Genomic DNA, 27,404 nt, shown 5'->3' with positions numbered 1-27,404 from the left:
CGGGGTTTCGTGGAACTTTATAGGAAAGATCAAGTGTTATATGTCAAGTGGATGTGATGAAGTCAATTTACATAGTACATATAGAAATAAATTTGAAAAGTAAAAAAGATGGTCAAATGGGTTTAGTTTGGGCCGGAATAAATGATCATCCAATAAGGCCCATCAATGCTTAAACTAAACCCAGTCTGGTTGTACTTGGCATTTTACAACAATCATTCAAACCGTTCTAAATCGTTTTAAACCGTTCTAAATCGCTTCAAACCGCTCTAAACCTCATAAATTCAAAAGCTGCTTCCAGTTAGCATTTGCGGTCGTGGCGGTTGCGGAAAGATAATTTTTTTAAAACAATATAAATACAAAAATAAAATATTCAATAAAAATTTTAAATTAGAATTATAAAATATAGATTTAATATAATAAATTTTAAAAATCAAAATATTTTCTATAACTTTAAAATTTTAAAACTATAACTTTCTAAATATAATTTTTATATTTATTATAATATTATTATTTTTGATATTTTTATAATTATATAAAATATAAATATTGTTAATTTATTATTTAACTGCTATTGCATTTTGTAGTTAACCAGTCATAAGTATCCCGCAAATGCATCAATTTCTAACCGTAAAACTAGTTGTACAAATCTCTTAAAACCGCCACAACCGCCCGCATCTGCAAACTCCTGCAACCGCAACCGTTGCATTTAAATCAGTCAGGCCTTGTAGACAAAAAAAACATATTACTTCTCCCACAATCGGAAACCTTGAGAATGGGACACTTGCCTGTCGGCTGTCACTGAGTTGGGTCGTCTCTGGCTAGCTAAGCGATCCGTCTGTGTTCTCCCGGTCTCATCTCTCCAGTCCAAATTCTGATACCTATGTTAGAACATATATGTACACATACCTTGCTAAAAGCCTATAATGTCACTAAACTTTGGATATTGGATGGAAACAAACAACTGTGGATTTGTCCCTCAGTACACGTTGTACAAGCAAGTCAGAGACTCACATGAGGATGTTATTGTTGCAGTATGGCTAAACTAAAATCGATGTATCTGGTACTTCTCAGAGATTTCGTTCATTTTCAGAATGACAGAGAAGTGTAAGTTTAGCATAAGAAATATTCTGCTTCAAGCGAAAAACAATGATCTCTACACAGTAGATACGACCAACTGGGCGTTTTTCTTTTGATTTTCTCTGCGTGAGGTTATTGAAATAATTATAGTTATTATCATATAGTAATAGAAAATAGTAAGTCAATCAAAAATGAAGATTGGCTGAGTAATTAGCGCATTATTAATGGGGAGATGTATAACGTACACGAAGTTGCGTTAGACGAAAATAGAATAGTGGACTTAAAACTTTGTCACATGCTTTGCCACCAGGTCCATCACTTTATTTTGCTCCAATTAATTATTTATTACTTCCTTTTATTTCATTCTGTAATTCAATTTATTATGACCATTGAATCTGACAAAATTAATATTTACATGTTGTAATTATCTGAACTTCTTTTGGGTTGAAAACGTCTATAAAGATCTCATTTGGCAGAAACGGAGGCAAAGTAAGCATAGTATTAAATGGCAAGAATGTCTATGCACTAGCATAATAGCATCACTAAAACAGAAGTAGTTAAAGAACATAATAGTATCATTCACATGTGAAAACTGAAAGGGTATCATACGAGGGTTTTAGAATCTTGACGGCTGTTGAATTTTTTCAATGGATTAGTGAGTTGCATCAGATAGCCGAAATGTGGGTTTACACAAAAATAGTACGTCTCTTTCATTCACCGGTACATCAAAAGAAGTTACAATAACATGGGAATATATCGGCAACCTTAAAAACAATGCATGTGGGTTTACACAAAAATCATTTACAGTCTATTAAATTTTACAAAAAAAATAGAGAAACATTAGAAAGTATATATATCATATACTGAAACCATTACGATTTTCACACTTTTACACGGTATACCAATTTTCTAAAACCACGAAGATAACGTCAATAGCCATCGAGAGTCAGCTAGAACAAAAATCCTGTAAAGGATAACTGTAGTGCATAACTGTTTTTTTTTTTTTTTAGTGCATAACTGTATATGTTATAACTAAACAAAATGAAGTAGTACATTCGATGGATGGACCATCCCAAGCTTGATGTGTTCCTTTCTTTTCTTGAAAAAAAAAATATGAAGAGAAAGGAGAAAACATACAATGAACAAACATGCAAAATATTCCGCAACAGGTTTGCAAGAAGAGGGACATCATAGTTATTAGTTATAAGAGACGTTTACACTCAGAGACACTTTGTGTCTTTTGTTTACGCTCAAAGACACATAATGGATATGACACACATTGTTAGGACAGGTGTCTTTGTGGTGGACAAAAATACCCTCAGCTTGTTAACCAACGTGAATGGGAAAAGGATGTTCTCTTTAAAGAACCAAACCAAATATTCCTTCTGGTTGGAATAAATGAAAGAAGCTAAAAAGTAAAAGTAGTTGTAAACTCAGATTTTTGGATTAAGCATTTGTGGACAAATGAAATATGGACATATATATTGTGGATAGAAAAAAAAAGTGGATTAATGAGTTGTGAACACGTAAATTACAAATGAGTTGTAGAAACAAGAATTATGGACAAGCAAACTAAAATCTGTTTAATTATCTTTTTACTTGTTATATATACATAAATATAGTAGAAAAGTTAAGTAAATCTGAAAAGTCATTGGGCACAATCAATAGAAAATTTATGGCCATTAAGAATGTGGACGCAAGAAACGTGGACACTTAACAGATACTTATGGATGGATATGTATGGACGCAATGGTTGTGGTTACGTGAACAGTTGACATGGAATAAACTATTCTTCTCCCTTCTCTGCTAATTTTAGAACAAAAAGACGAAAGTTGAGATATATCTTTAGAAACAAAACAAAGATAAAATGGTTCGATTTTGAAGCAGAAATTGCACCTTGCATGTCAAGTGTTTGTGGACACGAAAAGTTGTGGACGAATTAGATATGAACATACACATTGTGGATGGTAAAATTATGGACACTGGAAAATGTGAACACATGAATCAAGGTTTTGTGGATGAAGATCTTGTGGATGGGGTCTTATGTTCAAGGTTTTGTGGATGAAGATTCGGCAACCACCTCCACCAACCACCACCATTGTATCCATACTCACGTCTTCCACCATTGCCTCCACAACCACCACCGCCTCCACTGTGGTATCCACCACTTCTTCCACCATGCCCTCCACCGCCACCGCCATTGTTTCCACGGGACTGAGCCTCGAGAAGAATCAGAAAATCAAAGAGACAAAGGTCTGGGGATGTTTGATTTGGACCGCAAAGCTCAAGAACATCTGGGTCGAGAAACGGAACTCGCGATGATTGGGTTAAACAGAGAAGCGTAATCGGAGAAGAGAGTCAGAAAATGAAAGAGACAGGATTAGGGTTCATCGGGTTCGTCGGCGTATCCGGGAAAAAAGAGAAAGTTAACAAGAACCGTGAAAAAGGAAAAAGATAAGGTAAAAGGAGGGTTTGTAAAAAGTAAAAGATAAGGAATCTGTTTGGTTTTGGTTAACTAGATTGGTCTAGTTGGGTAGGATTTCTATCTAAGTGAAGATGACTCTAGTTGAGGGTTATATTAGTAAACCTAACATAAGAAAGTGTGCTGTATCACAATGTGTCTCTTAGTGATATTGAGAAGACAAAATGTGTCTTTGAGGGTAAAAATTTCTAGTTATAATTTATATAATGAATAAATTAAAAGTTTTATGACAGCAGAAAGGAAAATCAAAAACCAATGGCAAAATCTTACATTGACGTTTTGAGGAATGGGTGCTAAATATTTATACCGCCATTTCTACGGCATGGCATCCCCATATCACTAATGGTCGATCAGTTTTTCTGAAACGTGATAAACGCCACTTATTGCGTTTTCTTGCACAGACAAGATTAATGTGTTATATATATCCAAAAATCTAGGCATGAAACCGGAGTATTTGAGTGTGACCCTCGTAAACAAAAAACTTGCACAATCTTTGTTATATTGACATTTTGTTGAGATAAATTTAATCTTCTAACATAGAAGCATCTATAACATATCGTACAAAAATAATTATTATCAGTAAAAAAAAGAATTATGGACATATATGTAAACAGTAAACATAATAGACGAGCAATATTTTTTTTTTCGGAACTTAATTGACGAACAATTTTACACCAATAAGAATATGTAAGACCTTCAAATTTATTGTTTGTTAACACGAGATCGATATTCATATGCATTTCTAAGACAGACGATATAAATTGCAACAGTAAAAATTCTTCATCGGAAATAAGATGGTTTTACTAGATTTTGAAGCGCGGATTTATTTATTTATTTTTTTCAGTTGATAAATATTTAGTAAATGAAATTTTTTCATATATTTGTGTTTTATTTTATAAAAAACTTAAACTTTTTATCTTTATTTATCGTATTTCATTTTAAATGACTATTTATGTTTAAACAATTAAACTTAAATTCTTTAATGAATTAAGTTGGTATAATTCTGATAAATTAATTTTATTATGTGGTAAATATTTTAATAAAAAATTATATACTTTTAATAAAGATTTATACTTTTCAATAAAAAAGTTTAATTTTTTTATGAATGCTTAAATTATATTAAGAAAAGAAAAATAATAATCAAGAATAGTTAAAAAAAATTATTTGAAATTTCACTCAATGGCCCAAGAAAAAAAATGTGATAATTGGATCTGATTTCTTAATCGGCCCAAATCGCCCAAGAGAGATCTGATGTGGGCTGGATCCGAAGAATCTAATATTAATGTGTTATTAATATTACTTGATTGTCTTTAATGAAACATGCAATGTTAGTAAAGAAAATGATAGGTTAATGTGAAAATGACAATAAGATCCTGTTTTAATAGTATAAACTAGATTTTGACCCGCGCTTTCAAAGCGCGGGATCATTTCCGAAACATTCCAAGTTTATTTGATATAAATTTGTATTTTAATTATATCTACACTTAGATATTACAAATGAAATATTATATTCAATGTTTTGAAACTCGACCCGACCCGCAGTAAAATTGGCAAATTCGGTGGCTCATATGTAATCCATTTTAGTTTTAAAAAAAAAACTGTTATTTAAAAATTTTAAAAAACCCGTAACAACCGCTAAAACCCGAGATCTGGTTATCGGTTGAGCTGGTAGATGACCCAATATGTAATTCGGTTTGATTTATTATTATATTTAGAGTATTGTAATATATATTCATGAATGTTCAGATGAATAGTGAATATATTATAAAAAGTGATACTCCAATTTAAATACAATTTTAGTCCAACAAAAATTCCATCTTGTTAATGGATCAATATTTGAGAGGATGCATACTAAAAATGAAATAGATTTTAGCATCAATAATGTATATACGTCTATTACAAATTAATAATTTACGTTTGCAAAAAAAAATTATTTATTTATTTAGTTAGTTTACTTTTGTTATTCACATGTTATTAGATACTTTTTGATGTTTTGTCTATGGCTTATTTTAAATTTAAAAGTTAATTTCATTATTCGCATTAGAAATGTAAATATTTATTATTTTATTTTGATATATATATTTTTATTATATTTAGTTCTTAATTTTTATTATTTATATATATAATTATATTTTTAAATAATTAAAATATTAACCCTCTCTGGCATCGATTCATGTTAATGTAATGTTTTATGATATATTTTTGTTAATATATTTGTTCAATTAGTTTATATTTGATATATATGTTACATGTCTCTTTGAGTAACCCGTAAAAAATATATTCATAAAGCTATCAACAGTAACTTGTTTCATCGTATAATTACTATAAATATTTATTTTATCATATATATATATATATATTATTTTTTCTTTTTAATAATACTCTAACTATAAAAAATATATTTTTATGTATTTGGTGAGGGTTTTGAACAATTTGTTTTTTTTTTTTGCATTTGGATTAATATATAGTTATATATATACAAATGAATAGATATATATATATATATATATATATATATATATAAGTATTTATTACATTAATAACTAAAATATAATTGATTAGTTATTTAAATTTCGAATTAACATAAATTAAATTCATTAGTTTAAAAAATAACAGATTAGTTAGTTAGTTCCTTAATTTTAGGTATAATGTATATTTAATAATTAAATTAGATATGAATAGAAATAATAGGAAATATAGTTAAATATAATGGTCCAACCTAGACTATTTGTAAGTAGATAAAAATTGCTTCTGTTTTAATAGTATTGATATATAAAAATGACAAGATGAAACTTAAGAATATATGTGGGCAAATATATTCACTGGCAGTGAGCCCGCTCCAAGTGAAAACGGGTTAACATAGGTTTGCATATAATAAGTATTTTGAACGCCGATTATTTTTGAAGACAAATACTATTAGCGAAGTTGGTTACTGTCCTAAGTGTGTGTCTTTAGGGAGTTGAAGGTTGGAACATCTCATGCTTAATTTGCAATTTCTGCTTTCTAATATTCACAATTAGTCCATTTATTTTTCAGGTTTGGTAATAGTCATTGTTAATAATTTAGTGGAAAACCCATAAAACTTGATAGATAAAATCAGTGATCCAAACAAGATGATCTAGTTAAGAGATATTACTAATCCTAGATAGCTTAAGATCGGTATGAGATTGATAAAGCCATGATCAGGGGGATAAGATGTGATCTAGTTTTAATTTAAGCCTGTAAGTTTTAACCCAAGCCCGTAAATTTTAACCTCTGCGTGTTATAGTAAATTTATCTTATTTGAAGAATTTATTGGTGGGTTCACTGGGATCTTTTCCGTCTCCGTTATTCCCCTCTCGTGGGGACAAGAATTCTCTACCTTTGCTTTTTCAATGATAGGAGATGTTTCCTCGTTTAGCAAATGAAGATTCATTTAAAATGTCAAAAATAACAACTTGCTATATTGAAAACCTTTCATTGTGAGTCCGTATTTATCGAGACTTAATTCTTGTTGGTAATTTGGGCCACAGTTTTTTAATTAAACAAAAAGTGTAATAAAAGGTTATTAGAAGAAAAAACAGCGTAGCTAAATTAACCTAAAATTACGTGAAACAGATCATGAAATGAAATTACGTACGCAACTTAACTTGCATGGAATATCTATAAATACCCCCCCATGAACTATTTCATGCATAATTAAGATAGAGCAAAAACCATTTCAAAAAGGAAACATTTCTGAAAAAAATTATAGTGATAATAATGGGCAAGCTCTTATTGGTAATGTTAGTTGTTCTTATCATGGCTTTCCAAAGCTTGGGAACTCTTGATTATGGACATGCACTAAACAAGTCCATCTTGTTCTTTGAAGGCCAACGATCCGGAAAACTCCCGGTTAAACAACGTGTTAATTGGCGAGCTGATTCTGCCCTCTCTGACGGTTCACCGGATAACGTAAACCGCATCTCATCAATATTTTGGCATAATTTTCTCTAACCGAATTGTGCTGTGCTTTTATTGTTAAAAATTGAATTTTTCCTTTCATTTTCCAGGTAAATTTGATTGGAGGGTACTATGATGCAGGCGACAACGTAAAATTCGTGTGGCCAATGGCATTTACCACAACCTTATTGAGTTGGGCCGCTATTGAATACCAAAAAGAGATTTCCTCTGTAAACCAGCTCGGTTATCTCCGGTCTGCTATTAAATGGGGAACCGATTTTATCATCCGGGCTCATCCTTCTCCCACCACACTATATACACAGGTAAAATCCATTTTTATATTGTTCAAAATCTAAAGTAATCATATCTTAACCATCCGAACCAAGACAGTTTGGTATGTTCTGGTTAAAAATGCCGAGCGGAAAAAGATGCCGACGACGGTCTGAGAAAAATCTAAGATTATTTTTTTTCACACTGCGAATACTCAAATTCGTTTTAGTATGGCGGCCGTAAAAAAAAAAGTATGGACGGTTGCATTTTCAAGTTTTTTAAATTTCTTTTATGTAAAATATATTAATATTTTTTATAAAAAAAATTCACTAAATTTTTTTATGAAAATTAGTATGAATCGTACACCCCAAAAAGTGGAATTCGTATTTAAATATCAAAATTTAATTCATTTCTTAAAATTGTTTTTATAATGGCTATGAAAGGTAGGAGATGGGAACGCAGATCATGCTTGTTGGCAGAGGCCAGAAGATATGGACACAGCCAGAACTCTCTACAAGATATCATCCTCTTCCCCCGGATCTGAAGTCGCCAGTGAAGCCGCAGCCGCTCTTGCCTCCGCCTCACTTGTTTTCAAATCGTTCGATTCTAAATATTCATCCACGCTTCTAAGCCATGCAAAATCCGTTAGTATACTTTATATACATATATGAATTCCAACATACTTTATGATCCTAAGATTCAATCACGAGGTCATGTATATGCTTAGTTATTTGGTTTAACATAAGCTTTTTTATCAAAAGGTTTAACATAAGCTTATATATTTTCTGCAGCTATTTGAATTTGCTGATCAGCACAGAGGTTCATATCAAGCATCTTGCCCTTTCTACTGTTCACACTCAGGCTACAATGTAATTAAACCGAACTAGACCGGTACACATGATTCAATAAATGGCTCAATCCAATCTCTAAATAAACTAAACGAATTCTTACATGTAATATAAATGAATTACTTTTTTATTGAGATAACAATAATATACTTTATTTTCAAATTATTTTTGGTAAAAAGGACGAGTTATTATGGGCTGCGGCTTGGCTATACAAGGCAACAGGAGAAAATAAATACCTAAGTTATGTCGTAAGCAATCAAGGTTGGAGCCAAGCGGTGAATGAATTCAGCTGGGACAATAAATTCGCCGGAGCTCAGGCTCTACTCGCATCAGTTAGTACTCATATATATAAATCAAGTTCGTTACAATTCTACAACAAGAAAATTTAGTTTGAATTTAATTAGTACTTCTCCTTTACTTATTTTCTTTAAGGAGTTCTACAATGGGAAGAATGAATTGGGAAAATTCAAGAACGATGTTGAGTCATTCGTCTGCGCATTGATGCCAGGAAGTAGCTCTCAACAAATTAAACCAACTCCTGGTAATTTTCACTGGTTATCTAGATAACCAAAAAATTGGTTTGTTTATTATTATATTTTTTGGTTGGTGTTGGTTTTTATAAATATGTTTATACTTTTGGTTATTCAGGTGGCCTTTTGTTTACTAGAGACGGTAGTAACTTACAATATGCAACAGCGGCTACAACAGTTTTGTTCCATTACTCAAAAACTCTAACTCGAGCCCGGGTCGGTTCAATCCAGTGTGGTTCAACCAAGTTCACTGCGTCACAAATTCATGATTTCGCCAAATCACAGGTAATAAATAAGCTCCATACTAGACTAGTTTTATGCACCATCCCATTTTTTAACCGGTCGGTTTATTTTCAGGTTGATTACATTCTTGGAAATAATCCAAAGAAAATGTCTTACATGGTGGGATTCGGGAACAAGTGCCCAACACAGCCTCATCATAGAAGCTCATCTTTACCGTCAATCAAATCTAAGCCGGACAAAATTGACTGCAAAGGAGGATTTTCATACTTTAACTCTGATCAACCAAACCCGAATGAGCATACCGGCGCAATTGTTGGGGGGCCGGACAAATCAGATCACTTTAGCGATAAACGATCAGATTACGCCCATGCAGAGCCCACAACTTACATCAACGCCGCCTTTATTGGGCCCGTTGCAGCTCTGATTTGCCGGAATTCTAACTAGAGCACCGGGAAAAATTCTACCAGAAACTCACTCTTAAATTTAGCTGTGGGTAAACCAAATATTAGCAAATAAGAATATCAAACAACTATTAGACTCAAAAATTTAATACTTAACCAGGGGATGTATCATTTGCCTCAAAAATATATGGACAAACACATATATCATTGTATTATAGTTAAATAAAATGAAATTTATTTGATTTTCTGTATATATATATATATTGGACTTATTTCTTTCTCAAATAAAAAATAGTTGTGGGCCAAGATCTTTTTATTATGATAACCATCCATGTGAATTAAATGTTCAAGACTAACTTTAAATTTTTACATAAGTCTAGACATATTTGATTAGTTGCTAAATTAACGAATCTACTTGTTTGCAAAAAAAAAATTAACGAATATAGCATGTCATTTATCTTATACTAGAATCAAAGACATATATATATATATATATATATATATATATTCTCGCTTAGACTAATTATACTATCTGACTTTTAAATAAAGTAAAAAACTAAAGTAACATTTAGCTATTACAGTATTAAAATTTTGCATAAAACCATTAAGATCAGGCGTCTATTTCAAACAACAACTGACCATTTATTTGAATATAAATTCGTTGCCAATAATTATTTAGAGAAATAGTGTTCACATTCATTTGACTCCTTATAATGCGGCTAAGTGGGTGAGTTGTACAGTATATTGGTGATTTTTGTTTTTGTGCACACAGTATACTGGTGTGGTGACTATAATGCATAATAAATCTTTTAAAATGCCTGTCTAGACCGTCCAGAGGACACTTCCATTTTGTAGCCTACGCGTCTAATGTTTAGGCGGACTCTTTTTTAGAACAGTGACAAATATGGACTTAGTCGTTCTAGAATCATACTTGTAATTGATATGTAAGAACTTGGATAAAATGGTTTGTCTTAGCATTTATATGTCAAGAAGGAAAAACGAATTTTATTAGGTTAAACTCAAAAGTTAAGCTGGAAACAAGAAGAAAACTATGACGCTCTAATCTCCTACAGAGACTAGACATTTATACATTTTTTCTCAACGGCCGCAATGCAACTATAATATAAATTTGACTATATATTCATACTCATACACACCTAACGTTCTCTAATAATTCCATAAGTACCCATTGAGGAACTCTTGGCTATTCAATAGTTCATCGAAGTCACTAGTAAAGCATGGAAAATTTCCCATTCCAGACAACAAATCCGATGGTAAACTGGTACTCATGCCTTCTATTTCTTCGGTTGCTTGGTAGGTACTCATTTCTGAAATCCCCATGTCTTGAACAGCAACGGAAGATTCATCAGCGGATGTGATCACCGGGTTACTTGTGGGAGAAGAAACCACTAGTTTTCCAGATTTTTTGGTTATGGACGGTTTAGGTTGGGAAGATTTGGCTCGAGTTGAACCAGCTAGTGAGTTTCTCCGGGTTGGTAGCTCATGATTGTGCTCGTTCGTATACGTTATGGTGAACTTTTCCGGGTTCTGAGGATTTCTTTCAACTTGTTTTCTTGCTAAACACCCCTTTGAGCTGCTGCACCGGTAATAACTCCTGAAGAAAGGAAACCGAAAGTCGAGAGATTAAGTTAAACCGGTTACGTTTGGCTAAGAGTAAGAATAAGATCAAACTAAACCGGGATTAGTTATTTAAGACCTTGGGTACGGAGATCCTTTGATGGGTTTCTGCCCATATTTACGCCACGCCCATGCGTCTGACAACAGATTCTCTTCTTTCACTTGCTCAACAACTCTCTTCTGTTGGTTCTTCTTGCTGTCGAAATAAATCATAATATTTTTAAATTCAACAAGGAGCATATATTCGTCTATTCTTAAAAACAAAACCAAGTTGGGGATACAACAATTTTGGTAACAATATACTCCCACAAATACATTTTACTAGTAATTTGTAATCGTATTTAAGACAACTTAAAACCAGTTTTATTCATATGAAAATCTAACAATATTCAATATATTTTTTATCATTTAAAGAACCTAAAGAACTTTAAGTATAACTAACCTCTTCTTCGATTTGGACTCTGTGATTCTGATTTGATCAACTCTTGATCCGTTAGACAGAAGACAGCCATGGGTTCGTTGTTTCTTATCATCTCGGAAACTTCTTAAATCTTCGGGAACAGAGATGGAGCTCGTGAGGATAGTTTGAGTAGAGAAAGGATAAAAAGGTTTGTAGAGTTCACCGAGTTCATCTAAACCAGTTGTCTCCATCTCCGGTTCGTAGAAACTAGCCGTCTCAAATGGGAGGCAAGACCCGCCGGAGCTTTCTCCGGAGCCAGAGTAGCCTCTCACGATTGCTTCTAAGTCTCCTTCGTCCATATAAGCCACCTCACCCATATCTCTCTTTCTCTTCGAGATTTTGTTTCCTCTTTTATCTTATTTTTTTTTCTTTGAGGAGAAAATGCCTTTTGGGCAACATTGGTTTATATAAAGAAGGAAAAAATGGACTGTTTGTTGTTTAGGGTTTTCTTCCGTTTCCCATCTAAACCCGTTAGTCATTTCAGCTTTTACAATTTATTGAGTAGACTTTTGAAAAAGTCAATTCGTACCTAAACTTGGATTTTAATTCAATTTTGTTTACTTGTCAAATATCCATCTCCGACAAAATATCTCAAATTATCATTCAAACACAAAATTCAGAAAAATCCATATTGGCAATATCAATATGTTTTTTAAAGCATATACAGTTAGAGAAAATTTAGATATCGTTGCTTTTACTAAAATTAAATACCGAAAGCGGCATTTGTACATGCATGTATGACGTACACAGTACACTAGCATTTTTATATATATAAAATGGTTTTGTCACTAATTTCAAACTTGTAAATTCTGTGTGTGTTTATTGTGGCACATAAGTCTAGCTTACCTTGTGTACACGTAACGAGCAATTGGATTTAAATAAATATGTTTATAGAATAGTGCCCAAATATGATAGTAACCGTCTTTTGATTACAAAATTTTTTAGAGGGTATTATTACTTTATCTTAAGCCTTGTGGTAATATGTAGTTTGGTCCAAGAACCCCACGCCTCTATATTAGAATAGGGATACCTTTAAGAACAATATCTTCCAACTAAGACTAAAGAAAGATTCTCCAATAATATCTTCTTCTTTTGCTTGTTCTATTTTCTTTTAAATTATAATTACGATTTCTTAACTATATATTACATGCCTAACTATCATACTCAGAGATATTCAAATGTTGATAATAAGTTAGTTTGAATTTGTAAACACAAACAAAATAAAATGTTAGGTAGATATAGGCCAGTATGTTATATTCGCAACAGCTATACATTTGTTAAACTTTTAATTATACTAGGGATTAATCCGGGCTACGCCCGGGATTTTTTATTTTTTTCTAATTTAAATTGTTAAATCATTTATATTTAGGTTATGATATATATTTATATAAATGTTAAGATACATGTCATAATTAAAATTTGTTTTTAAACTTTAACACGTTAAATTAACATATTTTTTACTATTTAAATATGTTTTTGTAATTTTGTTGGCTATCCATTTATCATATTTAGCAAAACTATATGTTGAGTGTTGGAATAAATGTTTTAGATATTTAATTAAACTGTAGAATATTTTTGGATCGACCACATGCTCAATAATCGATTGATCCGTAAAAAGATGGTCGATCTCCTTGGCCATGTAAGTACAATTTTAGCAAAAATATCTTTGATTTTCAAATATTAAGTTTATAACTATTCTTTTGAATATTGTTTATGTAAATATTTTTTGTGATGTTTGAATTTGTGATGTTCGTATACTTAACCTAGATGATATTGATGTTTAACAATTTATTGTTTTCTGGAAATAGAAAATAATGATATATCAAAACGTATCTAATACTTGTTAAATGATAGTATAATGTAAATTACATTCATTATTTGAAAATAACCATTTGTTGTTTTTATTTTTTTTTAAATCAGAAATTATTTTTATTTAAAAACATTATTCATATATAATATAATAGTTTAAGTTTGGAAGATTAATCTATATATATAAATTATGTATATTTTTAAAAAAATAATTTAAGATATTATATATTGAGTAACTAAATAAAAGCTGAATTTCTTATCTTGAAAATCAAATATTTATATTTTTGTCTTCATGTTAGACTCACCAATCCATCATAGTGTGAGGTTGATGTTGATGTTATAATGAGTTTTATAGGGACTTTCTTGATGTAAAACTATACATTTTTATTTTTTTTTGTTTAATATGGTATTTCCATTTTAATATAATTTACTACCATTTTAAGATAGATGTACATTTTAAGATAGATGCTTAAATCTTAATGTTCTTTTTCTATTTTTTAAAATGTTTATTTCCATTTCTTAAATTTTTTTACGTAATATCTATATTTTATATTTTAAAATAGATATTTAAATCTTAATGTACTTTTTCCATTTTTTCAAATTGTGTATTAACTTATATTATATATTTTACATTTTAAGATAGATGTTTAATGCTTAATGAACTTTTTCCATTTTTTAAAAAAAGTTGTGTATTTACTTATTATTATATAGATAATTCATATATTATATATTTACATTATTTACTTAATATTTATTGATAATTCATATATTATATATATTTAATGCTTAATGTTTATTTCCACTTCATGACTTTTTATTTACTTAATATCTCTATTTTACATTTTAAGATAGATGTTTAAATCTTAATGTACGTGTTCCTTTTTTTTAAAAATTGTATATTTCCATTTGTTATACTTTCTATTTACGTAATATCTATATTTTAAATTTTAAGATATATTTTTAAATCTTAATGTAATTTTCCATTTTTTAAATTGGGTATTTACTTATATTATATATTTACTTATGATTTATTTTTCTTTATATTGTGTATTTCTATTTCTTATACTTTCTATTTACTAATAATTTTATATTTTAAGATAGATTTACATTTTAAGATAGATATTTAAATACTAATGTACTTCTTCCATTTTTTTAAATTGTGTATTTCCTTTTCTTATACTTTCTATTTGGGTAATATCTATATTTTACATTTTAAGATAGATGTTTAAATCTTAATATACTTTTTCCATTGTTTTTAAGTTGTTTATTTCTTTTTCTTATAGTTTATATTTACTTAATATCCATATTTTACATTTTAAGATAGATGTTTAAATCTTAATGTATTTTTCCATTTTTAATGTAAAACGGCAATGTTTAATACAAGAACTTGGACAAATAGTCAAATAGTTATATTTATGTTTTTTTTTTCTTTTTTATATAAAATGGTAATGTTACATTATGAAGATAAGCCATTTCTTTTAGTGAAAATGGTAATCTTACATATGTTTAATGTAGTTTTTCTATTTTTTTTATGTTGTATGTTTACATATTATTATTATTTTTAAATGTAAAATGGTAATCTTACATATGCTTAATGTATTATTTCCATTTTTTATGTTGTATGTTTACATATTATTTATTATTTTCAAAATTATATATGGAGATAAACCGTCTTTTTTTTAGTGAAAAATGGTATTTTACATATGTTTAATGTAGTTTTTCCATTTTTATGTTGTATGTTTACATTTTATTTTTTAAAAATAAAAATGTAAAATGATAATCTTACATATGTTTAATGTAGTATTTCCATTTTTTATGTTGTATTTTTACATATATTTATTATTTGCAAAATTATATAGAATGTTTTTTGTTTTTTTTATAAAACGGTAATGTTACATTATGAAGATAAGCCGTCTTTTTTTTAAGTGAAAAATGATAATCTTACATATTTTTAATGTAGTTTTTCCATTTTTTGTGCTGTATGTTTACATATTATTTATAATTTTCGAAAATTAGTAAAATTAAAATGTAAAACTATATTTTATGCAACTTGTCATCTTTCGGAAGAAGTTTTTTTTGCTGATGTGGACGCTCTATGGAGCCTTAAAAGGTCAATTTTATTAGTATTTTTTTTATAAAACGGTAATGTTACATTATGGAGATAAACCGTCTTTTTTTTTTTAAGTGAAAAAATGGTAATCTTACATATGTTTAATGTAGTTTTTCATTTTTTAATGCTGTATGTTTACATATTTTTTACAATTTTCGAAAATAATTAATATTAAAATGTAAAACTATATTTTATGCCACGTGTCATTTTTCGGGAGAAATTTTTTCCGCTGATGTGGACGCCCTATGGAGCCTCAAAAGCTCCCTTTTATTAGTAGAGATTAGTAATATTAAAATGTAAAACTATATTTTATGCCACGTGTCATCTTTCGAGAGAAGTTTTTTTGCTGATGTGGACGCTCTATGGAGCCTCAAAATATCCCTTTTATTAGTATAGATATATCATAGTTATTATTAGCTTCTATATATTTTGTTTAAAAATTCATTTGTAGAATTTTGTACTAAGCTCTTAAAGTTTTTCGGTCCATGATGAATAGATGATAGCCTTTCTTTTTTAGGGGAGGGAGAATGGAAGTTGGCACGGGTGATTGAAGTCCCATAAAAGGCAATATGCAAAGGCAAACAACTCAAAGTCAACAAAATAATTAATTAAAAACATTTTAAATGGATATTAGTCAGCTAGCTCTTGCAACTGGGAAGAAATCTTCCTCCCCTCTTGCACCAACTTGACGGTTTATATATACACTAGTATTATTCTCGTGCTACGCACGAATCAAATTTATTGTATTTTAAATTATTTTATCATAATTTTCAATCAAAATAAATGATTATTTTAATCAAAAATTCTATATACATGAAAATATTGCTTCCACAATATCAGCACACAGGGTTCCATACTGAAAATCTGGTATTTTTAAAACTAAAATATCAAAGAAAATGTATTAGTATTCTTCATAAATGATACTTCATAAAAACGTAAATCCATAATGATACTTACAATATGTTTATATCATATAATAATAGTCTTATGAGTTACCTGAAAAGCTAATATTGGATTTCTTACTTTATTTTCAGTATCAAATATGTTTGAGAACTGCAAATAATTTGGCTAACTATTTGAGCTACTGCTTTGTGATATTCATGTGTTAATTAAAGTTCTGAAGCTAGGTATATATGTTTGAAAATCAAGATATTAATAATTAAGCACCTAGTCTTTAGATATTTTTCATCTTCTATGATTAGGTTTATACACTTTTGTTTATTACAATAATATTTGAGTTTATGCTGAATCTTAAAGAATTAATTGAGCTGTCTAAAAGTAAAAAAAATTATGTTACAAAGTTATTTAACTTACTGTTGAAATATCATTTAGGGCTGTGTTGATACAACTTTTGAAGAAGGTGCAAAAGCGTTTGCAGTGCTTGAGAAGATATTTTCTGCGTTTCACATCAAAGCAAAAATGATATGAGAGTAGGAAAATTAGGAATGATGATGCTTTTAATATACAATTGTTTACCAATGCAATAAACTACATTTTGTCTCTCAGTGTTGCAACTTGAATGCTGCTGCGTTTATATTCTTTTTCCGGATCTTGAATATTCATACTGGTCGCTGAAACCAAACATACAAATTAATTGATTTACGTTAATTAAAAATACAATGACACAAAATTAGTTTACATACCCTTTGTAATTTTCGCGTAACTGTTGCTTTCCATGCATATTGGAGCTTTTTTTTTTTTTTTTTGAAAATAGAGCATGTCGAGGAACTATTGGTAGAATTTGCAAGTTTGCTTTCTATAGCACATTGAAAAATGCACGATTAGTTTCTGTACAATTTCAAATTTATTTGAATTTGATTATGAAAATAAAATCATTTACCTTTGACTTATGAGGTTGTTGTCTCATTCTCCCTGGTTCTTCTATTAGGATTTGGAATCTTCATTGTTGAAACTTTGCAGTGAGACCAACATGGACGTTAAAATGAAGTTTGCACTTGTTACAAATGTGTCAGAGACAATTTAATAATGGAGATTTGAAAACATAATTGGAAACGTGTGAAGAAAATAGACAGATGAATACCTTTGTTTGTGATGAAGAAGATATAAACAGTTTTTTTTTTGCTTCGTTAGAAAAAAACAGTTTCTTAGCCATAAACAGTTATTAAATGGAATGTTGTAACTTCCATGAACAGAAAGTATAATACGTGGGTTTGCTTTGTGTTTTTTTTTTGCTTTAGCAAAAAATTTATTTAATTTTTAATTTTTTTGCCACGTGTCAGTATTTGATTCGCTAGGCGACTTGCGATTTAGTATATAAAGGATTCCGATACATACACACAATACTGGTGCGTCTCCGTCCATTGTATAAATTTCAATATTATTTTAAATCACTGGTGAATATATTTTATTGGTGATAACCAAATGTTAAATAAAATATTGGAGCTCTTACATCATGATTGCCATGTTTTCAAAATGAATTTAATCTCTACAAGTTAGCTATACTTACGAATAACATTCGTGACGTCATGGGTAGGGTTCCACTTGCACTAGTTAATCTGTATATGTTGTGCGGATACCGTAAACGTACATAAACAACTATATGTATATTTTTCTTAAGCATGGAATCACTATAGATTGACCATTCAGTTTTATCTTTCTAATAATTGGTCCTTATTTAAATAAAACCATATATACGTGAAAAGGAACCCGTGATAGATTTTTGCAGTTGTTATCTAATATATAATCATACTTATAAGTTAACCAAAAATATATTTTTGCCGTCAATTTTACCGAGTTATATTTAAGTTTGACACTACTCTCTCTTCAAAAGAAAGTTGAATCTTGGTAAACTTGTTCATAGAGTTGAATACTTACTAAGAAATTAAAATACCAGCTGCAATAATTAAGCAGATTTGAATGTTAACGTTCATTAATTTGATACCACCACTAAACCTAAAAATATATGCCCTGAAACCGATCTATCATGTAGGTTCAGAACCACATATCATATCGTAAACGTGTAATATTTTAAAAGGATTTTATAAGAAACTATAGAAGTATATCATTAACAAACGATAGATTATCTCTTTATTAGAAAACAATAGAAACTTTGATGGATTAATAATTTCATGACTAGTTAATGAATTTCCTATTAACTCTTGGCAACTCCGGCACAAAGGATTAAAATTCTAGTCATCGTCTCATATATAGATACTGTCATGACACTGTCATCTATGTATGAATTATGTTCTGTATCCTCAGTTCCTCACATAAGTATATTACTATATGCGCCTGTAAAATCTATCCGCAGTGTTTTGTGCCAAATGGAAATCGACAAAAAAATGAATTTACCAGTCACTTGATTATAAATGTATTTTGAGTAACTTAATCGGTATATTTTAGTTTTAGTATTATATAATAGCATCAATCAAGTTAGTGATCCGTACAATTAAACAAAACAAATTAGTTCCGTACAATTAACAAAACAAGTTAGTACCGTACAAAGGAATGCTATGTCGTACGTCTCAATGCACGAATTCATTCTTTAATAACATGGTGATAAGATGACATTGTCACTACTGTTTTTTTATTAATCTTCTCGTTGTCACAATTTTGTTTGGGTCGACTAGAGCTATTGATATTTATCATTGCTTGAATGATTACTCAAGCCAATATATAAAACTATTATTATCCGTCTGTTAAATTACTTTGAATTTGATGTGATATGTCTCTCATACGCGTTTTCGTGTCATTACTTAACTAATCAATTATATATATGTGAACCAAGTTGTTATTAGTCTTAGCAAATGTTTTCAAATTGTAATCAAATTTTTGAGAGTGAGGAAAAAACAATCTTTTTTTTGTAACTTAAAAAACAATCTATTGACATATGTTTTTAAGAAAAGTTGATACATGTTGCTAACAAGGCTTTTAATCTTAGTAAAAGAAAGAGGAAAGCATGGTTAGTAATGGTTGGTGGACTAGTCGTGGTTCTGACTAGCTACTAGTTTTTTTTTTTGAACAACACTAGCTACTAGTTTTGATTTCATTGTTGGTTCTTCTAATCTCTGCATAATTTTTTTGTAGATCAGGAAGTTTAACTACCATGGAAATGTTCATGTAAACTTTTCTCTACGGTAAGACTATGGGTCTGACTGGTGACCATTCGGGAAATAAGAAGAACGAATAAAAAAATGAATATATGAAAATAAAATAGCAGGAATGAAAAGAAATGATTGTTATTTCTCAAATTTAATAAGAAATAATTTTGTCCTTTAATTCTCTAAAAAAAAGGAACGAGAGGGAAAGAAGAGAAATTATTATTCCTTGTGAATGGTGATTTTTTATAGGAATTTTAGAGAATGCATTATTCCTTATCATTTTTTGGTCACCATTAATATCCTATGAATTCTTATCTCTAAAACGCTAATGTTTTAATTTGAGTGTTCTTTTGTCAAAAAAAAAATGAAAAAAACTACCAAATAAATTAAATCGGATCAACTGGTCTAAACCAAACCAAATGAAACCAATCTGAGAATTAGACATTTGTAAACTAAACCGGATTATTCCCGGTCTATTGTTGTCCCTTGGAGAAACTTGTTTATTTCTTCCTCTCTGTTTTGTTCTTCTTCCTTAAACCCTAAACAAAACCTCTTCGAGCTATGGAGGCCTTTGAAGCAGGGCATCAAGACAGAGCAGATGAAAAAACATTACATCGCCTTCGAAGATGACGTCACTGACATCTCTCAACAGCATGAGAGCTGGTGTGAGGTGTATAGGGACCTTGCTCGTTGGCTTCTGCAACTCGGATGCTTCATGATTGGGAATCTATTTAAGTAGGCTTTACTTCACTTCTCAAGTTCTCCATTGATAAACGTCCAATATCACGTCTATGAATTCATTTAGTACATTTCAGTTATATAATAGTGGACTTGCTGGTGTAGAAACTATGCTTGCGTCGCAAGGAATGTGGTGACAAGCAATCTTTGTACATTTCAATCTCCCATTGTTTCAGGAGAGCTTTCATATATTGCACATTTTTAAGCTTGCCCACTTTATGGGAAATGCAACTGGAGACACTTCTAGCCAAACTGATGGTTGAATTTAGCAAGAACAATATCTTTCATGCATGAAGCCGTGGCCGTTTCTCTACAGGCGAATTCCTTTGTATTTCACTTAATGCAGTATTTTATTGTTTCCCTTAGTTTAATCTCACTCAGTTTTTCCTTGTTTAGATGCTTATAAATCGGAATAACCGAATGCCTAAGCCCCAAGAAAGCTTCAGCTAAAACCATGAAGGCTTCGGCAGAGTTGATTCAGAGTCTTGTCGATGTATTCAGAATCTCGGACACAGAGATGAGTGCAGCAGACTTGAAGGTTTAAAAAATTTCCTGAAAATGTCATCATCTATTAAAATGGCAAGTGCATGGAAGAGCTACATATTACAACTAAAATCTCCAATCATTTATAAATCAAAGGTAATAATAAGCAAGACAAAGACGAGACCAATGATTCACAGACTACATCCATTGACCTATTGAGAGAGTAAGATCCCTTTAGAACAAGAACACCTATCCAATCAAATCACTGCTTGCTCATTGTATCCATAAAACGATCATTGATTCTTTTTTTACAGGCCAAGAAAAAAACAAAATCACAGAGAAGCTTCATCAGAAACAACTGCCAAACTTGACGGTGGCAAATAGCAAAAAATTCAAAAGAGCACACATCAACAACCTGCTTCAGACACTAATGGACCAAACCGACCCGGTAACAAACAGAACCTTCTGGAAACAATCACAAGTCAGGAGAATAACAGGCCTCAGGAAACTAATCTAGAGTTTTTGAGTTTTCATATACCAGAAACCAAACATATATGTGTGTATGTATACGAAATGTAGATTATACACATCAAAAAGTTTTTTTTCAAAGATTAGTGCTTTTATACTAAACTAGATTGCAGTAGCTTGATCAAGCACCGAGACAATCTCTAGTCTGCTTCTCACCAACCTATGAAACACTTCCCTCACTTGTCTCTTCAAACCCTCCAACCCCACTTCCATCCCCCGGCATATCTCATCCATCTCCTCCACCTTCTCCGCCACTTCCTCCTCTTCCTCCGCCGGAAATTTAAACCTCTCCGTGAACTCCAACAAAGACAAACCAACCCTCTCCATCCTCACCATCTCCTCCATCAGCCCTCCACCAAAACGCTTCTCCTTCCCTTTCATCTCTTCGCCAACCCTCTCCTGAATGTTCACCGCGGCGCTAGCCCAGCTCTGGTGTTTCTGAAGCTGCAAAGGCGCCGCGATAACGTTGCTTGTCTGGCAAGGAACCGCAGCGACTAGCACCCACATCACAAGAACCATAACGCTGCTCATTATGTAAACTCCAGAGGCTTCTGCTCCACGTGGCGGCACCAGAGTACCCGCCATCGCCTGAATCTGCTTCGTCGCGGACCAGTTCTTGCTGACGTGGACGCTACTGCGTTGTCCAAACGACCACGACCGTGACGTTGTCCGACGGCTACTACTTCCGCCGTTTCTATCTTTTCCGTCGGCGTTTAACACAGCGAGGAGGCTTGTTAACGCGCGTTTAGCTCTAAGAACGCTTCCGTTACATAACGGCCGTTGTTTAAGCGCCGTGACGGCTATCTCCGCCAGACGTCGGCTCTGGCTAACGGAATCAATGCCGTTACTTACGGCGTTACAGATATCGAGCGATTTCAAAATCCGATCGAGCGTTTCCTGCAAACCCTTCTCTAAAGACGGAGACTTTGAGATCTGGACCGTTGAGAGGACCCCTTTGAACTCCGTTTCGCAGGACATGTAAACGTCGAGGAGGTTCTTCAGCCAAGGGATCGAGAGGATGGGATCAGACGGCTGAGAGGCGGAGGAGGAGGAGGAGGAGGAAGGAGGCGGCGGTGGTGGGGAGAGTAACTCCGAGAGGCAATCGGAGACGTGTTTCTGGAAGTACTCGAGTTCCTCGAGGTGTTGGTCGTGAGAGACGTCCATGGAGACGATCTGGTTGCGGCGGATGCTGATTCGGCGGAGGAAGGAGGAGCCTTGAAGTTCCGTTGACGGCGCCATTGGAGTAGTGTGGGGGTGAATCGATAAGATAAAGTGAGTTCCTTTTTTGGTTCCGGGGATAAAGGAGAGAACTTTGAAAAAGGGTTTTGGGAATTTTAAGAGGAAGACGGAAGTGAAATGGTGGAAGACATGTCTTGTCCGAAAGACTTTTTTTTTTAAATGTTAAGTAGGCATCCGCCGAGGGGAGAATATTCGTCTTTGGTAGTTTGTGTAAGGTATCATCAAACATATATTGAACAAAAAACAGAATATTGTAAAACAAATATAAATAAAAACAAGTGATAATAAAAAAATATTAAAATTTTAAATAACTGTTTATTATGTTATTTGTTGATAACTTTTTTAAACTTCATGAATATTCTTGTAAAAAAAAAGTTCAGAAGGATCCCTATCTAGTTAAATATTCTGAACACTAAAAACAACATTACCCCGGAGATCAAACTGTCTGAATTGTTAAAAGAATTTAAATATCTCTGTTATAAATCTTCCTCCGTGATAATTCAAATTGTAACGTAACAAAAAGGATGTAGCCGTCACATTTGCCTGCTATTTTAGTTTCAAATTTCAATTTTATATAAATATCTTCAAATTCAACACAAATGATGTAGCCGTCACATTATATTTTTCTAGACTAAGAACTATTCCCTCCGCTTCAAAATAATATATGTATTAGAATTTTTCACATTTTTAGTTATAAATGCATAGTTTTTTAAATTTTAAATTTTCTATATTTTTAAACTAATAAAACTTTAAAATGTAATTAATGTTTTTAAATTTCATAATTTTTCATTATTAGTTGACAAAAATTGCTTTGGAAATATAAAAATGTATTGTTTTGAAACAGTTTTTTTTTCAGAATATGCATTTATACAAAAACGGAGGGAGTACTAATTTAGTTATTTAAATTATTTTGATGTATTTATTTGTTGACACAAAAAAGTTTCAGTGTTCATGAGCGCATAAAATATTTTATTCAGAGACCTTGGTCCTTTGCAATAATTTTAAGTGTCATTTACTTTGGTCGGTGAAACTAACCGTTAATGACGGTTGGAAAAGAACAAAACCACTTACTACTTTTTGCATCACTTTAATTCTTTATACTTTTTCCCTAGAATTACCGCTTATGAGCAATTCACATGGCGTATAAAGTGATCATTAGATATAAACTTTCCACAAATGACGCGTACCAATCAATATCATAACTTCATTTCTAAATACATGAATAGAGAACGAAACTGCATATTTCCCAACCAATAAAATCGTATGATTGTCACAAAAGCATTTTACCAATCAAAATTCAAAAGCGACAAATAAGCTTCATTCTAATTAATGGGGGTGATTGGTTGGGTTGTAATTGTAGAAAATTTACTTTAATATTTTGTCTGTAGGATTTTTGATTTAGCTTTAAATGATGTAGCTTTAAAATTTCCTACAGCTAAAAAAATGGGGCTTTAGAAAATAAGATGTTTACAGCCATTTTTTGTGTGTTTTTGCTGTAGTTTTAATTTTTTGGTTGTAGCTTTAAAAACCAAGATAAAGCATGATTGGTAGTATTTAAGGTTGTAGATGAAAATTAAAGCTAAAGTCACTTTCTACAGCCCAACCAATCACCCCCATTGTTATTTTGTTTCGCAGTCACATGACAACCACGAAAATGAATTAAAACGCGTTCGATATAACAAAAGAAGGAAAAATATTAAAACGCGTTCTTTTAGAATTTAAAGAGGAATTTAATGGATAAAGGAGAAACAGCAGAACTAATAAAAACAATCAGATTAGTTTATACTCTGTTATCCAGTTCAGATGTAGTCAAAGACTAATGCATCGAACTCACGGCAGACTGAAAAGGGTTTAATGTGCAATTTTATTGGCTGCATGTGTTTTACAAGTGTTATGAGATGTGCGCTATTTGGCTTTGGATAATATCTGCTGTCTCAATCCAAAAGCAAAGGTGTGAGTAGAATGTTAACTAATTAAAACCAACGATTAGATTTATGATGACTTGAGATAAGTTTTGATTTGGGAGATGTTTTCATTTTCAATAAGTTAGTTGGATAAACATTTTAAATGATGGGCCTGGCTAAATCGTGACAAGGCCCTGACCATCACTTCACTTACACTCCCAAAGATTTATCATATCATAACATTTCCTGATGTTTTCAAATTCAATACGATAAGCTTATTTTATATGCATGTACAATGTGTCACATTTTTTTCTATTTAGGTTTGGTCAACTACTCGATAACATATTTTTCTAAAAAATACAAAAATCATGCAAATGATGCTTCCTAGCTAGTGATGACCTGGTGATTTTTCAACTTCTACTAATAAAAGTTTGATAATTAAGTAACAACGAGCTTAATCAGAGTCTAGATTGTTTGGTTGACTTTCCTCAAATCACCCTCAAGAAAAAAGAGATCCAAAACTGTTGTCTGAGATGGAGAATAGGCCTCAGGTGTTCACAGTTACCGAGGGAAAGACCTGCGGCTGACACTAGTGCCACATATCAAACATCATCTGAAAGATAGCAACGTAAATGTGTTCACGGACAGCAATGCAACGGGAGAACGGTTAAAGGATCTCTTTAACCATATCAAAAACTCTCGGATCGTACGTGATCGTCATCTTTTCCATCAGTTGCTTGCAGTCACGGTGGTGCTTGGACGAGCTCGCTGAGATCAGGAATTGCTTGTTGAGGAAGCAACTTGACTTCGTGATACCCATCTTTTTTAAGGTCAAGACTTCCCACGTTGAGAAACAGACCGGAGATTTTGGCAAACCGTTCCCAAACTTGCAGAAGAAGCATCCACGTCTTAGGGTCTTGAGATGGAAGAAAGCTTTGAAGTTTGCGGCTGAAACAATTGGATTGTCTTATAGAGAAAATAGGTATGATTAGAAGCTTAAAGAGTATTTATCTTTTCTTTAAACTTTATGTTTTGCAGTAGGATTCCAGAGTTGGACTTCATCAAGAACATTGTGGAAGTGGTTAATGGGCTTTTACGCAGAATCGCATTGAAAGATAGTAACAATAATACTACTCCAAAAATATATACGGTGTGTTCTTAGTTCTGAAATATATTTCCCCTATGCACTAATCTAGATTCTAATGTAAAGTGCTTAATTACCGCCTACCTTCTTTTTTTTTTGTATTTAGGTGTTTTTGTTTTGTCTTAGAATATGACATGGTGGCTGAACTGAAATTAACTACAATGCAGGGAGAAGCATCAAATCAGACAGTGTTGGATGTCAATCAATTAAACGAGCTCCTCCACTTGTCAACGACAAAGGCGCCAGAAGCTGAGAATCTTGACAGATTTTTTCGAACAGGTTTCATGTTTGGCTTTGCATGGAAAGATCTAATCTGGACGATGAAGGGTGGCAACAGTTTCGAGATTTCTCCACATGCAAACTCTCTTCAGTTTCATATGAATATTAAAAGCCTCCATACGCAAGGAAATGAGTCATTAAGAAGGCTATAAACTTGCTTGCTCTTCACATGATGTGCGAGCAAACAAATCCTGCAGTGATCTTTAACTGGGACAAACTTGATCACTATACTAAGAGCATTATCATCTACTCTGCACTGAAGAAATGCAACATGCTCATAGCCTACACTCAGGTCTTTTTCTGTCTATGACTCTTGAAATTCATCTTTAGTTTGCTAGAAATTCCTCTGTTTTGATAGTTATGGACTTATAGTTATGGTATGATGACTATACAGGGTGTTGATTTGAAGTCTTTTTTATCAAGTAATATACCTCGTGTTGGTGCTTCGACTTTAGAGACTAAAGTTCGTGCTCACCTTCTCTGTAGGAAGGACGGACTTCTGCAGGATGGCTATTATGACTGCAAAAAAAAAAAACAATAAAAGACAACAAAAAACCTTATAAGTTCTCATGACAAAAGTGAGACAAGGTTTTGCTTAATATTATATTTTATTAAAACATATATAAGAAGTTATGTTGACTGGGTTCATGCGTAATCTATTGGCAATTGCTTACAAAATGAGGTTAAGGGGATTAGTTTACCAGCATTTGTCTCGTGAAATATATCTTGAAGGCTATGTGAATCGGACATTCTTACACAACCGATCAGAGAGAGAGAGCAAAGTATTTTGGTATGAGAGTGAGAAAATGAGAGAGTTAAACTACTTCAATATATAGAAGAACTGGTGGGAGAGAGTTAAGTCTACGTGAAATCGTACATCAAGTAGCAAAGAAATGCCACACTAAAACGTCATTTGTTTAATGCAAAAGGAGGCTGAGAGTCTTCTAAACCTTGAAAACTTCCAAGAGATGCCCAATGGTCTTGCTTCTCTGAGCCTGAAAGGACACACTAATCTCTTGAAAATCTGGTTCTATTTCAGCATTCTGACACATTCAAATTCCTTCAAAAGGTCTTCATTAACCTAAATTTTGTTAAATAAACTTTTGTGGCTTCCCTTGACGTGCGTTAGGTATTGTTACTGTGTAGCGCTTTGCTTTGGATCATTCCGGTGTCAGCAAATTTGAAGAGACTTCTCTGGTTAATTGGGTCTCACGTTAAGCCTCTGCTTTATATTTCCTC

The 27,404-nt window shown here is 31.9% G+C and overlaps 3 protein-coding genes across 3 annotated transcripts; 1 reads left to right on the top strand and 2 right to left on the bottom strand.

Annotated features, from left to right (window-relative positions):
* Positions 1–6,299: 6,299 nt before the first annotated feature.
* LOC103861406 (endoglucanase 20-like) lies at positions 6,300–10,513 on the top strand. The gene is made up of 8 exons (XM_009139112.3): positions 6,300–7,492; positions 7,591–7,803; positions 8,194–8,394; positions 8,542–8,619; positions 8,778–8,930; positions 9,031–9,139; positions 9,247–9,413; positions 9,486–10,513. The coding sequence occupies exons 1-8, from the start codon at positions 7,301–7,303 to the stop codon at positions 9,813–9,815; spliced, it is 1,443 nt and encodes a 480-aa protein (XP_009137360.1). The 5' UTR covers positions 6,300–7,300; the 3' UTR covers positions 9,816–10,513.
* Positions 10,514–10,762: 249 nt separating this feature from the next.
* Positions 10,763–13,368, bottom strand: LOC103861405 (probable WRKY transcription factor 29). Its single transcript, XM_009139111.3, has 3 exons — positions 11,853–13,368; positions 11,490–11,606; positions 10,763–11,387 (listed from the first exon to the last, which is right to left on the bottom strand). The coding sequence occupies exons 1-3, from the start codon at positions 12,185–12,187 to the stop codon at positions 10,940–10,942; spliced, it is 900 nt and encodes a 299-aa protein (XP_009137359.1). The 5' UTR covers positions 12,188–13,368; the 3' UTR covers positions 10,763–10,939.
* A 3,950-nt stretch (positions 13,369–17,318) lies between these two features.
* On the bottom strand, positions 17,319–27,162 carry LOC103861404. Its single transcript, XM_033288153.1, has 2 exons — positions 17,630–27,162; positions 17,319–17,545 (listed from the first exon to the last, which is right to left on the bottom strand). The coding sequence occupies exon 1, from the start codon at positions 22,836–22,838 to the stop codon at positions 21,702–21,704; it is 1,137 nt and encodes a 378-aa protein (XP_033144044.1). The 5' UTR covers positions 22,839–27,162; the 3' UTR covers positions 17,319–17,545; positions 17,630–21,701.
* Between the last annotated feature and the right edge of the window lie 242 nt (positions 27,163–27,404).

This window comes from Brassica rapa, chromosome A03 (genome assembly GCF_000309985.2).
Source record: "Brassica rapa cultivar Chiifu-401-42 chromosome A03, CAAS_Brap_v3.01, whole genome shotgun sequence".
NCBI classification, from domain to species: domain Eukaryota; kingdom Viridiplantae; phylum Streptophyta; class Magnoliopsida; order Brassicales; family Brassicaceae; genus Brassica; species Brassica rapa.
This window is presented reverse-complemented; position numbering and strand designations above follow the sequence as displayed.

What these genes read in the sequence shown, in the direction of transcription:
- LOC103861406 (XM_009139112.3), top strand. Translation starts at nt 7,301, where the DNA reads ATGGGCAAGCTCTTATTGGTAATGTTAGTTGTTCTTATCATGGCTTTC. An exon ending in CTGACGGTTCACCGGATAAC is followed by an intron (nt 7,493 to 7,590) that starts GTAAACCGCATC and finishes TTCATTTTCCAG; the next exon opens with GTAAATTTGATTGGAGGGTA. An exon ending in ATGATTTCGCCAAATCACAG is followed by an intron (nt 9,414 to 9,485) that starts GTAATAAATAAG and finishes GTTTATTTTCAG; the next exon opens with GTTGATTACATTCTTGGAAA.
- LOC103861405 (XM_009139111.3), bottom strand. Translation starts at nt 12,187, where the DNA reads ATGGGTGAGGTGGCTTATATGGACGAAGGAGACTTAGAAGCAATCGTG. An exon ending in GAGTCCAAATCGAAGAAGAG is followed by an intron (nt 11,607 to 11,852) that starts GTTAGTTATACT and finishes TTATTTCGACAG; the next exon opens with CAAGAAGAACCAACAGAAGA. An exon ending in AAAGGATCTCCGTACCCAAG is followed by an intron (nt 11,388 to 11,489) that starts GTCTTAAATAAC and finishes TCCTTTCTTCAG; the next exon opens with GAGTTATTACCGGTGCAGCA.
- LOC103861404 (XM_033288153.1), bottom strand. Translation starts at nt 22,838, where the DNA reads ATGGCGCCGTCAACGGAACTTCAAGGCTCCTCCTTCCTCCGCCGAATC.